The following is a 14,767-nucleotide window of genomic DNA, read 5'->3' on the forward strand; positions in this document are numbered from 1 at the left end:
TAGCAGTTATGTAACAAAATGTATGTAATAAGCCGTATGTTTGCAAAGAGAGACTGTGCTCTGACTCGAGGCAGAGCTTAATTTATAGGGCATTGAAAAATGAAGAGAGAGGGTTGTACGTGATTTATCTGCGACATATTATATTATCAAAAACTAGCTATCACGAAACAATAATCTTCTACTTACCTTTGCATCTTGCAATCGCGGGTGGATACTCTGAACCGCTATCAAATAAAATGAGAAGCGAGATAGTCCATATGGAGAATTTTTAAACCACATAAGCTTCCTCCCATTATCAAGACATCAAATTTCAGAACGTAGTTTAAACTTGACCACACCGTTGTCGGACATAAGATTTAACGCCTTTTAACAACTGACTTGGTTCGTTTTCGCCAATCAACGAAGAATAATCATGGATTTACCTCTGACTACTGACTTGCGAATTTACGTATATACAATTTTACATTGCACAATTGACTCTACAGAAATCTATATACATATATACAATTTTATATTTTACCATTAGAATGCTCTCATGTAAGATGTGACTCCGAATGACTTTGTTATTTCCATCAAATTTGTTTCCTTTTACCGTTCACGTTTTTACTGATTATTGCGCGACTTTATGTAATTATTTAATTTGTATCGGCTGAAGAAGACCCTGTGCGGTCGAAACGTCCCGTTCTATATATACTTATGTTTAATAAACGAACTTTAATTTGACATCCACGTCTATGCTCGATTGTTGGCCTTTATTCTTACAGTTTAAAATTGTTTAAACTTTTTACCATATTACATACTTATTTATTTGTCATGTGGCATGAATTTTGTGTCAACATGAATTCATACAAATAGGTTAGATTACTATGCACTTTATTCTCCTGATGGGGTTGAGAAAGGGCGTTTTTAGGGACGCCAACCTTTTACAAAATCATTTTACATTTACTCGCTTCCTGCCACCTAATTACTCTGCCTATACACACACACACACACACACACACACACTCATACACGCACACAACGCTCGCCTTGTCTTATCCTTAGAATCCGTACAAATATATATTGCTTATAGATAAGTTACAAAATTGATATAACGTTTTCTTAAAAGCGCAACCTTAACTGAGGAAGTAAGAGAATAATGGGAGTTCTCAAGGCAACTTCTTTACCTAAAACACCACAAATGTATTAACAAGATGATTAATATAAAGCAATGTTTATTCAATATTTTGTATTGGAAAAACGAGTAACTTACCAGTGTTCTTCTTCTTCTTCTTCTTCTTCTTCTTCAAAGTCATCCATATCGAATAAACGACGTAATCCAAAAATATCGATGTCCCCGGAATTTTCCCAGATTTCAGCGGTGTTTTCCTGGTCAATTAGACTAAATCAATTAGACGTTATATTCTCCACCGTCTTCTCGACCGTCCCCTATTCTTTTCCAAACTTTAGCTGTTTTTAGTTGTTTGATAGCTGTTTTTAAAGTTGTTTTAGTTGTTTGATAGCTGTTTGATAGCTGTTTTTAGTTGCTTGATAGTTGTTTTTAAAGATGTTTTTAAAGATGTTTTAAAGATGTTTTAAAGAAGTTTGATAGCGGTTTAATAGCAGTTATACAGATCAAATCACCGAAAGTCAATGGTGCGATATCGTTTTCAAAAACATACATGTCCCACGATGATTTCATCGAACACGTACAAAACTGCACATCATAGATTTTTCGGAAAACGCAACCGTATGGATGTTGAGATCACGGTGAAATTAAATATGATAAAAAAGCAAACGATGCATTATTAGTAGAATATAAAATGACGAATCTGGGGGATACGCTTTGTAGTCGAGAATTGGAAGTAAGAGTCGGTTGGCGTGCTTGATCGTGCGGCTTATACAACAATTGGTTCGTCCTGGCCATCAAGGCGCACCAAATTTAATGTGATATGAGCGAGTATGTAAAACTTAGCAAACACCCGTTGTGGTCGAAACCGATCGTGAAAATCAGCGAATCGCTCGTAAGGAATGAGGATCCGTCCCCGAGGTATGGGGATACCGCGGACCGTCGACGTAACGAGATATCTGATCCGTCGCGAAATCGGAATCGCCGATCTCCGATCGCGGCGGAAGTTTCTCGATCTTTATGTATATGGTGAAATACTAATGTGGCGGGATTTTGATGATCATGAAATGTTTAAAAGAGACATCGTATGAAGCGAAGAGAGAAGCCGCATATATGCGTTTGTAGATTTTTTCCTGGGAAGCATCTGTCGCGGAAATCGGAATCGCCGATCGCCAATCAAACTGGATGTTTCTCTATTACCAAATATATTGGAAAAGAATAGGGGACGGTCGAGAAGACGGTGGAGAATATAACGTCTAATTGATTTAGACGCGTTAGTGCAACACCGCGGTTTCATCATTAAAGTAAAAATGGATTTCGAAGAATTGCAGTTTGAAGGACAATAAGGACATGAAATGGAAGTTGAAGCAAACGTTGAAGAAATGGAAGTGAATGAAGAAATGGAAGTAAATGTGCTGCACATACTGTTATTTTACTCTAGGACATATGAAGTTTTGTGCGTCATGCATTGTGACATTACACGGATTGTTCTCGATGTTATACGTTGTTCGCAGACATGACACATATCCGTATATCCTCATGGATGGTCTCTTTTGTTCATCTTGTGGAGACCCATTATATCTTATTTCACCGTGTAATCTGTGCCCTATGTGTGTTTTTGTGTAAATTTTAACGGTGTAAATAGCCTGTGTAAATAGCCTGCAGTATTTTTACCTATTTTAGTGTATACATATTATTGTCTAAAATTAAGAGACTATGGCCTGTATTCTGAAGGTGACTGACTCAAGAGCCAGGGGTTTCTGGTTCAAATCCAGCGGTGGTAGGCAAATTTTCTAAGTACAATATAAATTTATTTAATTAAGCTTGCACGTAATAGCGTGAAGAGTTAATAGAGAAACGCGAACGCGATACCCCCCCCCCTACTTCTCCGCGGACCGACGCTGCCGTTGCACGCGGACCCCTTCCCGATACGATAATTCCTCCGCATAAACGAAAGATTTTATAGTAACTACGATGATATCGTTCGTATAAGTTACTACAGAAGTAATACTCATGTAAACTATTATAATTCCTGTCACATATAATCATTCTTTTTGTTACAGTGCATATGGGTGGACAACGTGCCCGTACTTGAAATAGAACTATATAATATGGTGAGGATTCGGATCCCTCGCAATCCGGTACGTATGAATATTTTCATAGATTTCACATTTTTTAAATTTTTGTTTATCCTGTTTTCAGCACCATATATACATGCACGAGATAAATATATAAGGATTTGTAAATTTGGCGCGCCTGCGTTGGGTGCGTTGGTTTAGGACGATTGACCAGGAAAACACCGCTGAAATCTGGGAAAATTCCGGGGACATCGATATTTTTGGATTACGTCGTTTATTCGATATATATGGAGGACTTTGAAGAAGAAGAAGAAGAAGAAGAACACTGGTAAGTTACTCGTTTTTCCAATACAAAATATTGAATAAACATTGCTTTATATTAATCATCTTGTTACATTTGTGGTGTTTTAGGTAAAGAACCCAAGGAACACACCAAAGTCAACAAATAGTCAAAATGACTGTATTTTGATTCAAAATGGTCACGCATTTTCTGTATGACAAAAAATTGACGGTCATAATAAAGTCAAAATTATATCAAAATGTTTTACCATTATTTTACCATCATTTTGACTTTTGTGACTTTTCCATGTATATATATACCTATGTATATATATATGTATATATATATGTATATATATATGTATATATATATATATATATATATATATATATATATATATATATATATATATATATACATATACATTTGGCGCAAACCAGAAGTCGATACGTTAACTCGTTCGGGAGTTATTTAGGCTCAAAGTTCGAAAAAGCCAGTTTATTCTTACTAACACATTATAATTTTTATTATAAGCAAAAACGTTACTTTATAAAAACACTTGGTAATTGTATAGATGGGGGGGACCACCTTGGATGACCTTGATATTTTAGTATGTTGTCAAGGTCACCCTCCTGAGTGACCTTCAGAAGGTTTTAGCCCGCGCTCGTTATTCGTTAAAAAGTTATTAACAAAAAATGTTTCGAAAATATAGCAGCTATTTTGAGTATTGGAAGGCATAAATGACTAATATATATGTCGAAATAGTTCACGCATACACTTTTCACGCAAACCGAGGTTTACGCACACCTCCCCCTGCTTTCGGGGGAGGTGCGGTAGTCCCGAAATAGTTCACGCATACACTTTCCACGCGAACCGAGGTTCACGCACACCCCCCCCTGCTTTCGGGGGAGGTGCGGTAGCCCCGAAATAGTTCACGCATACACTTTTCACGCGAACCGAGGTTCACGCACACCCCCCCCCTGCTTTCGGGCCGGCCCGAAAGCAGGAGGGGGTGTGCGTGAACCTCGGTTCGCGTGAAAAGTGTATGCGTGAACTATTTCGGGGCTACCGCACCTCCCCCGAAAGCAGGGGGGGGTGTGCGTGAACCTCGGTTCGCGTGGAAAGTGTATGCGTGAACTTTTCATGCGTGGAAAGTTAATATGCGAGATGCCATATGGGTTAGATGACGCGCTTTAAAAGTATTCAACTGTTTAAAGCGCGTCATCTAACCCATGTAAGTATTCTCTGCTTTAACAAAAAGACTTCAATTTATCAACAATTTACTACTTTAAATGTTGTGTTTTGGTAAAGCAGCGACTTTCTCGCGAAATAAAGTATTCTCTGCTTTAAAGAAAAACGTAATATTAGTCGTTTATGCCTCTCAGTACTTAAAATAACTGCTATATTTTCGAAAATTTTTTGTTAATAACTTTTTAACGAATAACGAGCGCGGGCTAAAACCTTCTGAAGGTCACTCAGGAGGGTGACCTTGACAACATACTAAATATCAAGGTCATCCAAGGTGGTCCCCCCCCATCTATACAATTACCAAACACTTTACTTTATTAAAATTAAAAGTACTTTTTTAATAAAGATATTACGTTACTGTTTCCTTTTTACGCGTTACCGTTACTTTTTGTAAAAAAAATAGCATGATATCGTTTAAAAAATTATATGTATATACATATACACACGTAGAAAAAAAAGAAAAAGAGAAAGACAGAGGGCACATAAATATAATATAAATTTGCTGGCATAACAGAAGTTTGGCTATTTTTCTAATAGAATCGATGTTAATTATAGGTTTGTTCGCGTCGCATGCTCCAATGTACACCAGAGAGCACTTGGATCACAGATAAGATGACGGTTGGGTCAGATGGGTTTATGTGCACCAACGCTCAGTGACACGAACGGACTTTTGGATCACAGATAAGATGGCGGTTGGGTCAGATGGGTTTATGTGCACCAACGCTCAGTGACACGAACAGACTTGAGCACTCCCTTCCCTTCTTCCAAACTTCCAATCGCACATCGCACATCATTGACTGGTTATTCCAAATTGGTAAATAATGGATCGTTTAGATTTTTTGGGCGGTTTTCGTATGATAATAAATAATATTAATGATGACTTTTTGGCTGAAAATCTTGTACCTTTGGCAAGAATTGGTGATTTGTTAGAAGACAATGGGAACGACGATGAAATAGAAAGTGAGTATTGATGATAAAGATGTGGCGTTTCTAACTTTGGCGTAATCTGTAAAGATCTTGTAATTTTAAATTTATTTTTTCTTAAGTAGTTTGTGCACTTTTATTGTATTTTATGATTGATATTTGCAGATATTGCCATTAACGCAATTGTTGAAATTGCAGAAGGTTTCGTCCAAAGAATACATAGAACATGCATAACTAATTACACTGAAAATATAGTGCCTATGTATACGGATAGAGAGTTTGTTATGCATTTTCGTTTGAAGAGAACACTTTTTATAAGTATGGTAGAGAAATTTAGCCATTGGCCATATTTTAGAAATTTAGGAGGTAAGTATTGATTTTTTTAAATTAGATATGTGTATACTAAAAATTTTTAACTTTATTTTGAATAAAGTTTGATCAATATTTTATAGGACATGGAGGATTCAAAGTAGTTTCGGCTGAGAAACATATTCTCACTTTTTTGTGGTTTGCTGGCCATCAAAGTGCTAGTTTCAGAGATGTTGCTGACAGATTCGATCTCTCTCTTAGTACCCTTGAATCTGTGTTACGTAGAGTCACACAATTTTTGTATGATATGAGGAATGAAGTTATTCGGTATCCTACTGAAGTAGAGAAGCAAAGAACGCAAAGATACTATCTCGAAAGTAAAGGTTTTCCTGGAGTAATTGGTAATAATGTGATTCTCTTCGATGATATTATATTTAATTTAAGCTCACAGTTTTGTAATTCAGTATGTGTAATCCAATTACATTAATTTATTTAGTGTATTTCTTTTTTGTTATAGGATGTATTGACGGCTCACATATCCGTATTGACAAACCTTCTGAAGATCCAGTGGCTTACATCAATAGAAAGCATTATTTTTCCGTACACATGTAAGGGACCGTTAATGAACAGAAGAAGTTCTTAGATGTATTCATTGGCTACCCTGGTTCAGTGCACGATGCAAGAGTATTTGCAAATTCCAGTTTGGCTGAAGATTTGCCAATACTTTGTGAAAGTATAAACTTATCACATTCATAATTTACTGTATTTTTGTATATAAACCAACTAGCTTTGTATTTCTTATTCAATTCAGTTAAAATCGTAAATATCTTGTAGATATGGACTGGTAATTATCTATAATTTTTGTATTTGAAAGTGTCCGGAGAAGATATTCACTGCCAGTATTATAAATTTGTAGTACATGTAAACTATAAATTTTCAACGCTGGCAGAGTGAATATCAAAACGCAGCCTTAGCATTAGCTGTTAATCTTAAATATACGTGCTTTTATTTCAGATGGAAGCCGATATAAATGCGCAAGTATTGTTGCATACTTCTTGGAGATGCTGCATACCCATGCCTTCTCCAATTAATTACTCCATATCGGGATAATGGACATTTGACGCAGGCCCAAAGAAATTTTAATCGTATACATAGTCAGTGCAGAATTTCAGTTGAGCATGGATTTGGAATACTGAAACAACGTTTTAGACGGTTATATTTTCTCAAGCTGAGAAATATGCAATTCATCGTCAAATTCATCTTCGCTTGCTGCGTTCTTCACAATTTGGCTGACTTGGATGATTTGCAACACATGGAAGAACCTGAAGTCGACAATCATGCCGATATAAATGCGCAAGTATTGTTGCATAATGTCCCAGCAGCAGATAGAGATGAAGATCCAGATGATGATCGACATGGTCGCGATCTCAGAGATGAATTATGTAGACAATTGTTTCAACGACGATTTGAATAAGAGTATCCAAATAAATTTGTTTAAATATTTTCTTCTAATATTAATATTTAAATATTATGTTTATTATTTTTTTTAAATATCGATATCGTGTCGTTAACATTGACATATCACATGCTGCATCGTATCAATCTGTGTCGTTCAATTAAAAAATATGTATGATGTACTTGACGTATAAAACTATCTCAAAGTGCTTTCAAATATTTATGTTGTTTTTTTTTAGTTATAAAAATTAGGAAATATAATGTACAAAATGTAATAAACAAAATGTATAAATTATATTTTCAAGAATTGCAACAACAGCAACGCGTTATTTAAATTTTAGATTGTAATTATAACGATTATAACAATTAACGATTACACAAATATATTTCATTTATTAATAATTATGAATATTACAATTATATATCTTCTATTCAGCTCATTTTAATTAAAATAGATTAAAATTTGATATTAAATTTGATGAAATAAGTTCTCATGTAATATCATAAAAAAGACAACAAATAAAACAATTTTGTTAAAAATTTATCCATACATCAGTCTTTTATTGTCATATACGCCTATTTTTTCATACAAATAGAGAAATATAACTGCATAATGTAAATGTATATTTTACTATTATATGATTTTTTTATCGATAATTATCAAAATCAAAAATGTTATCGAGAATTAACAAAAAATGTAAATTGGACAAGAAATGACAGTTTTGATTTTCAATCATTAGCTTTGTACGCTTGACTGCAAGTAAATAATGCTGCTTTATTATGTAAAAAAAAAACTCAATAAGTAAATGCAGCTTTGCTCTGTTGCAGAGTTTGATACAGCTTTGTTACGCTGTTTATCAAAATAACAGAAAAGAAATAAATGAAAAAACTGAAATAAACTTTAATAAACTAAAAATTATTTAAACTTGAAATAAAAATTTTAAATACAATTAACAAAATTATATAAACTTTAAATACATATAACTACATACGTATATGTGAAGCGTTCATAAAGTTTGTAACTTTCTCAATAAAGAAAAGAATGAAGTCGATTGAAAGTGTACACATTTATTAGCCTTTATTTACCTATGAATCCTGTAGTTACACATTTTTCCCAGTGATGCAAGATCTGTCAGATATAATTATTGTAAAAACCAACACATTTTTGTTTTTTAACAAAATTAAAATTAAACTTAATAAACTGTTTATAAATTTTATAAATTAAAAGGTGTATATATATATATATATATATATAAAAGACAATGTGTCTATTTTTACAACTATTATACCCTTACAGATCTTGTCAGTAAAAATGTGTAACTTCGCAGAATTCATATGAAAAGGTTAATAAATGTGCACAGTTTTACTACTTTTTCACTTTTAAGCCCAGATAGCACAGTGCGTCAAATAACGTTGTAATGCCGTCAAAGTGACGTCTCTTACGACAACAATCCGCCACTTTGACTGCACTATTACGCCACTTGATGCCACTGTGCTATCTGGGAGTAGACAAAGAAACAAACTTTATGAATGTCTCATGTATATAATTTGATGAACCTTCAGTCTTATTATATCTTATTAATCTTCTTCGTCTGATAATTTTTGTGTTGAGTATTTTTTATTTTCTATTCTCTCTAGTATCTTAAGTTGCCTTTCTAAGATGCTATTTCGCTCTTTTTGCAATTGTAATTGTTCTGTTTGTAATTCATTACATTTTTTTAGCTCCGCCAGATATTTTGTACGTATTTCTTGTTTGGCATCACTTTCTCTTTGTAGCACAGCACAGATGGATTCCTTAACTGATTGTAGAGTAAGCGCCAATTTGCCATCTCGTACTTTTGCTTTTGTATTTATTAAAGATGAGCAACTGCTATCCGTTATGGACGATCTGCTGCTACCTGCTACTGATAGAGATTCACTGTTAACTGCAGATGGTGTCGAAGGTGGTGAGTTTAGTGCGATAGAAGATTGTTCTTCATTTTCATTCCTGTAATAGAAAACATTTTAAATTATATATCTAGAAATGAATTAAAAAACATCTTAAGGAGATGATTACTCACTGAGACAAATGTTGATTGACCACCCTTTGCAAAACTTCTTCTTGAGAAATCATTTCATTGCGGCCAGCTACAAAAGGTGGCACTCCACTGTGACTTTTTCCAAATAATTTTATCATTTCACTGCAAAGATACATATGTATTCTATTACCTATTACTCATTAACTACTAAATATAATACTAAATACTTAATAAAAACAGAATATTGTGAGAATAACAAAATAAAAATATAAAGCAAACTGACTGAACTGTTAATTATAAATGTTTAATTCAAAAATATTACATTTATAGTTACATACAGAAAATACAAGATAGAACTTACTCTTCATATGGAAGAGGTTTAGTGCCTTTCCCAGAACTGTTTTTTCCCATGGTCCGTTCAATATGTTTATCCCATTTCTTCTTCAACAATTTAAATTTATTTTTCATGTGATTTTTAGTATCATTCACATAACCTCTTTCCTGGAAAGATTCTGCTATCGCTTGAAACATGGCCTCTTTACTTTGATATTTTCTTTTCTGGAATTTTTTTTCATGCTGTTCATACTCTGTGAAAAACAACATTATGGTTCTATGGTCCCAAATAAAATAGCCATCATTATTGACACCAGAAGTATTCTCTTTTTCATTATCTGAGCCTTGATTTGAGTCTTGAATTGAAGAGTCCAATGAAGATACAATTGTAGGCGTGTGCTGCATAGAGCTTGTTGCAGGAACCGTAACAGAAGGACTCTCATGGATTTTAATCTGAGGCTGAATTCTAGAAGGACCTGCTTTATTTGGTAAAGCATCCAAAAGTGAAGAGTCCAGTGAAGACACAATTGTAGGTGTGTACTGCATAGAGCTTGTTACAGGAACAGTAACAGAAGGACTCTCATGGATTATAGTTTGAGGCTGAATTGTAGAAGAATTTGTTTTATTCAGTACAGAATCCAGAGGCGCAGTTGTGGTTAGGAACTGTGTCGAGTCGGTTGTAGTAGTTGCAACAAAAGTCTGGGGAGGCTTGAATAACTTTATTGACACCAGTTTAGGTTTCACAGCTAAAAAATAAAACAATATTAATTATAGTACAATATTCATGCAATTTAAATTACCTTAGAATAAAATCATTTAATCTATCTTTTAGAATTTATTTTATTAGTCAATTAAGTAAAAATATAACTAAAGTATTGTATTTAAGTAATCAGCATCATATGAAATTCTTACGTTTAAAAGAAGTCTCCATAATTGTTAATTTTGAAATATTCTCTGGACTCTAGACCCGACTGACTTGAGCAATGGCTACTGTTTACACACTTCACACGCATGCGCGTGATGCGCGCATAACATAGCCTCAATTGCACCACCTTCGAAGGTGAGGCAAATAGAGCGTGCTTCTAATTGCTCCTTGGAGTGTACTCTAACGTGACGCGAACATCTAGTCGCCATCTTGGTTCAGGTGACGCGAACGTATTGGAGCGCATTGGAGTGAGAAAGAGCATGTTGGGGCATGCGACGCGAACAAACCTTATATTTAAATTAAATTACATACATTAATTTTGGCACCGTATTTATGTTACCATAGTGTTACCCTCTCCACACACACACGCGCACGCACGCACGCACATACAGAGTGAGTCATTTTAATTTACCCATCCCAATAACTTTCTTATTTTTAATTGTAGAAAAAAATGCTTCAGACAAAAGTTGTTTGGTTTAAAGGGGGATATATGATTCCTACATTAGTCATGTCGTAGATGTCGTCGTTTTCAAGAAATTTTAGGGGAAACTCATTTTTTAAATAAAACTTTATTTTTTTCCTTAAGATAAAAGTTGTAGAGCTCGTCGAGATTTTTTCAAAACACTATAATAAAACTCTCGTTTGTTAAGGATTTCCTGAGATATTTTAAATTTTGTTATAATATTTTTAATATAAAATATAAAATACCTTGTAAAGTATTAATTCACTTTTCGATGACTTTATCTTGATACTTTTATACGTAGATAATGAAAGAAATCGATTGTTGTAAAAAAAGAACAAAAAAATTTGATTAGATTTTGTAAACGCATTCAATTTTGCAAAATTGCAAATGTAAAAATTAATTTCATTATTATACGCTTTCTATTATTATTTTATATACAAAAGTGTCAAGGTAAAGTAGTTGAAAGGTGAATACTTTAGACTAACGAGGTATTCCATATTTCATATTATAAAAACATCATGAAAAAATTTAAAATATCTCAAGAAATCTTTAACGAAAGAGAGATTAGTGTTTCGAAAACGTCTCGAGATCTACAATTTTTCTCTCAAAGGCAAAATCAAGTTATTTAAGAAAATAGTCGCCTTTAAAATTAAAAAAAAACGACATCTACGACATAACTCACGTAAGAATCATGTGTCCTCTTTTCAAACCAAACAACTTTTGTCTAAAGTAATTTTTTTCTACAATTAAAAATGAAAAAAATTTGGATGTAATTTGAACAGTCAAATATCGATATCTCATGTAGTTTTAGGAAAAAATGTTTTAGACAAAAGTTGTATGACTTGGAGAAGAACAAATAATGGTAAAATAAATTTTTTAGGTCACATAAAATCATCGTCATATAAAATTCTATTTTTTTAAAATAGAATTGTATGATTTTTGTACACTGCAATAAAGTTTTCTTTTGTTAAGGAATTTTCTATTTTAAATTATATCCTGATATTTTTAATATAAAATATGAAATATCTCGTAAAGTATTCACTTTTCGATAACTTTACCTTCATATTTTTATACACAGAATGGTAAAGGAATCGAATAATAATATTAATTTTTATATTTGCAATTTGCAAATTAAATGCGTCTACAAAATGCAATCAAAGTTTTTAAAATAATTTTTTCTGTTTTCTTTTTACAACAATCGATTCCTTTCATTATTCTATATATAAAATTATCGAGGTAAAGTCAATCAAAAAATCAATACGTTACAAAATATTTCATATTTTGTATTTAAAAAATTTCATTAACAAAATTTAAAATATCTCAGAAAATTTGATTCTTTTATGAGCCTTTTTTCATGTAATCCAATTATTCTGTTTCTATCTGTTTAATGTAACGGTAACGATAAGTTATTTCTTTAAATGAATAATGAGTAACGGTAACAAGTTACTTCTTTCAATAAGAATAACGAGTTATATACAGTAACGATGAGTTACTTTTTTTAATAAATAACGAGCAACGGTAACCAGTTACTCCCGGAAAGAACGGTTTTGTTGAAGTATCTAAAAATTTAGCTAGATACAGAAAATAATTTTGTTGCAAGATCAAAATAATTATAGTAGGTCGCTAGAGTATAATAATAATTTTGTAAAAAATTTTGACATTTTAGAAATCAATTGAAATCTACATAATTATTTTGATGGTGCAACAAAATATAATCAAATTATTTTCAGATTTGTATCTAGCTAAATTTTTAGAATTTTCAGCAAAACCGTTCCTTCTGTGTTCTTGCAATGAGAACAACGAGTTACGGTAACGATAAGTTACTTTTTTGAATGAGTAACGAATAATGGCGAGTTACGGTAACGATGAGTTACTTCTTTCAATGAGTAACGAGTAACGGTAACGAGTTACTTTTTTTAAGAATAACGAGTTATATACAGTAACGATAAGTTACTTTTTCAATGAGTAACGAATTATGGTAACGAGTTACTTTTCAAATGTAACTTTACCTGATATTATATTATTAATTAATATACTTTGATATTATATTATTAATTAATTATTTATTTATTTGAAATATATTATTATAAAATATTCTTAAAGTATATGTTGGGACAACTTTGCCGAGTAATTAAGAGTTTCCGCACAAGACTCTCGTATAGTAATGTAGCGTAACGTAACGTAGGTCAACGCACAAAAAAAATGTATAACGTCGTAACCGATACGTTTCTCGTGCGCTGATCCACGTTACGTTACGCTGCATTACTATACGAGTCTTGTGAGGATACCCTTACAGTCATGATGAACGAATATCTAGAGACGGAGCACGCGCTCTGAATATGCCCCGATACGCGTGCAATTTCAAGTGAGAAGGCATTCCTGTCCCCGTTTGTACATGAGCCAGGCCACGGTCTTACATACAGGTCTGGAAACTCCACTGGAGGGGGTAGGTCGCTTATTGAAGCAACTTGTAATTCGCTTTGTCGCCACGAGAGGCACTGCGGGAAGGTAATGCCACTTGGTGTGAGACACTACCGTGTCTCTTGATTACTATTTTTATAATACAAACTTCCAATTTAGGAAATGTAAAATATAAAATAATTAATGTATTTAATAATGTATAATGTTATAATATATTAATATAATAATAATTTATAATGTAATAATATATTATGTATTTTAAATGTAAAATATGACATTTGCAAAATGATATAGTCTTGTTTGCAAGTGAGGGTAAGTAACGACGATTGATTCTTTAATAAAACCTGTTTTTCAAATACTGTGGAAACTGCATAAAGAAAAATATACTTATTGTTGCGCTCGTCCGCGCGTTCGCTGCTCACTCACTCGCGCACACACACTCGCGAACGCGGCGCGCAATCCCGTCGCCGGGAATAAGTACTCTCGGATGGAAGAGAACTGGTTTAATCAACAAATATAGTTTTTACAATAGAGCTCGTGAACACGTCCGAACGGTCCAGCTGTTCAAGAACAAATCTGACAGTCATTCGGAAAATCAATAAATCAATAAATTATATATGTGTCCCGTTGTCAAGGGACGCGCTTCGACTTGAAGCTTCCGCAGAGCGCAGCCAAGTTCAGCCCACGGGTAACGGGTGTCACGGCACGGGCGCAACACTGCCCTCCAAGAAGAACTTCTTCCCTTGATCTGTGGACTTCTTCAGGAACTCCATGCCTAGAAACAAACTGGCTGACAAAAACATCCGCCACAGTCTTTGCCCTGATATTCCTAAGCGGAAAAGCTTCCACTGGGCGAATGCCGAGGCGGGGACTGGGGAGTCTTGCGAGACGCAGGGTCCACGGAAGTATTCCCCCCCCCCATGTCCAAAGATTCAAGAGGATTCAGCGCCGGGAACAGAAAGGGGTCCACGTTGGGCCGGGAAGAAGCGGTACAAGAGGAGTCGTCCTGAAGCCGGCGAGGGGGGGAGCCTGGCCAGCTTTCCCCCAGGAAGAGCCGAGACAGGAGATTCGCGGAGGAGGAGGTCGAGAGGACCGAACGCTTCCGAGGGAGAGGACTCAGGGGACGGAGCCCGGTAACCCGCAGCAGCAGCTCGGGGTAGGGCAAGAATTCGTCTCGAAATCCCGAAGATGTGACCGCTGAAAAG

At 34.2% G+C, this 14,767-nt stretch overlaps 2 protein-coding genes across 3 annotated transcripts; one reads left to right on the plus strand and one right to left on the minus strand.

Annotated features, from left to right (window-relative positions):
* The first annotated feature begins 424 nt into the window (after window positions 1-424).
* On the plus strand, window positions 425-7,097 carry LOC139816200 (uncharacterized). Of its 2 annotated transcripts, XR_011732970.1 has the most exons (7): window positions 425-3,249; window positions 3,311-3,514; window positions 5,270-5,674; window positions 5,804-6,004; window positions 6,091-6,348; window positions 6,465-6,680; window positions 6,962-7,097. XR_011732970.1 is itself a non-coding variant. In XM_071783583.1 (6 exons), the coding sequence occupies exons 3-6, from the start codon at window positions 5,536-5,538 to the stop codon at window positions 6,557-6,559; spliced, it is 693 nt and encodes a 230-aa protein (XP_071639684.1). In that variant the 5' UTR covers window positions 425-3,249; window positions 3,311-3,514; window positions 5,270-5,535; the 3' UTR covers window positions 6,560-6,955. The 2 variants fall into 2 exon arrangements, 1 of the variants encoding a protein (XP_071639684.1); XM_071783583.1 differs by lacking the exon at window positions 6,962-7,097 and having other exon boundaries at window positions 6,465-6,955.
* Window positions 7,098-8,874: 1,777 nt separating this feature from the next.
* LOC139816937 (uncharacterized) lies at window positions 8,875-10,676 on the minus strand. Its single transcript, XM_071784768.1, has 4 exons — window positions 9,782-10,676; window positions 9,463-9,582; window positions 9,239-9,389; window positions 8,875-8,901 (listed from the first exon to the last, which is right to left on the minus strand). Exons 1-4 carry the CDS (start codon window positions 10,297-10,299, stop codon window positions 8,875-8,877), a joined length of 816 nt encoding a protein of 271 aa, XP_071640869.1. The 5' UTR covers window positions 10,300-10,676.
* Between the last annotated feature and the right edge of the window lie 4,091 nt (window positions 10,677-14,767).

The sequence above is a fragment of the Temnothorax longispinosus genome, chromosome 7, assembly GCF_030848805.1.
Source record: "Temnothorax longispinosus isolate EJ_2023e chromosome 7, Tlon_JGU_v1, whole genome shotgun sequence".
Taxonomy (NCBI): Eukaryota; Metazoa; Arthropoda; class Insecta; order Hymenoptera; family Formicidae; genus Temnothorax; species Temnothorax longispinosus.

Coding starts and splice junctions, on each gene's coding strand:
- LOC139816200 (XM_071783583.1), top strand. CDS start 5,536: ATGGATCGTTTAGATTTTTTGGGCGGTTTTCGTATGATAATAAATAAT. Junction 6,005..6,090: donor ATATTTTAGAAATTTAGGAG/GTAAGTATTGAT, acceptor AATATTTTATAG/GACATGGAGGATTCAAAGTA. Junction 6,349..6,464: donor AGGTTTTCCTGGAGTAATTG/GTAATAATGTGA, acceptor TTTTTGTTATAG/GATGTATTGACGGCTCACAT.
- LOC139816937 (XM_071784768.1), bottom strand. CDS start 10,299: ATGCAGTACACACCTACAATTGTGTCTTCACTGGACTCTTCACTTTTG. Junction 9,583..9,781: donor AAACCTCTTCCATATGAAGA/GTAAGTTCTATC, acceptor GTATCTTTGCAG/TGAAATGATAAAATTATTTG. Junction 8,902..9,238: donor TAATAAATACAAAAGCAAAA/GTACGAGATGGC, acceptor GTCTACTCCCAG/ATAGCACAGTGGCATCAAGT.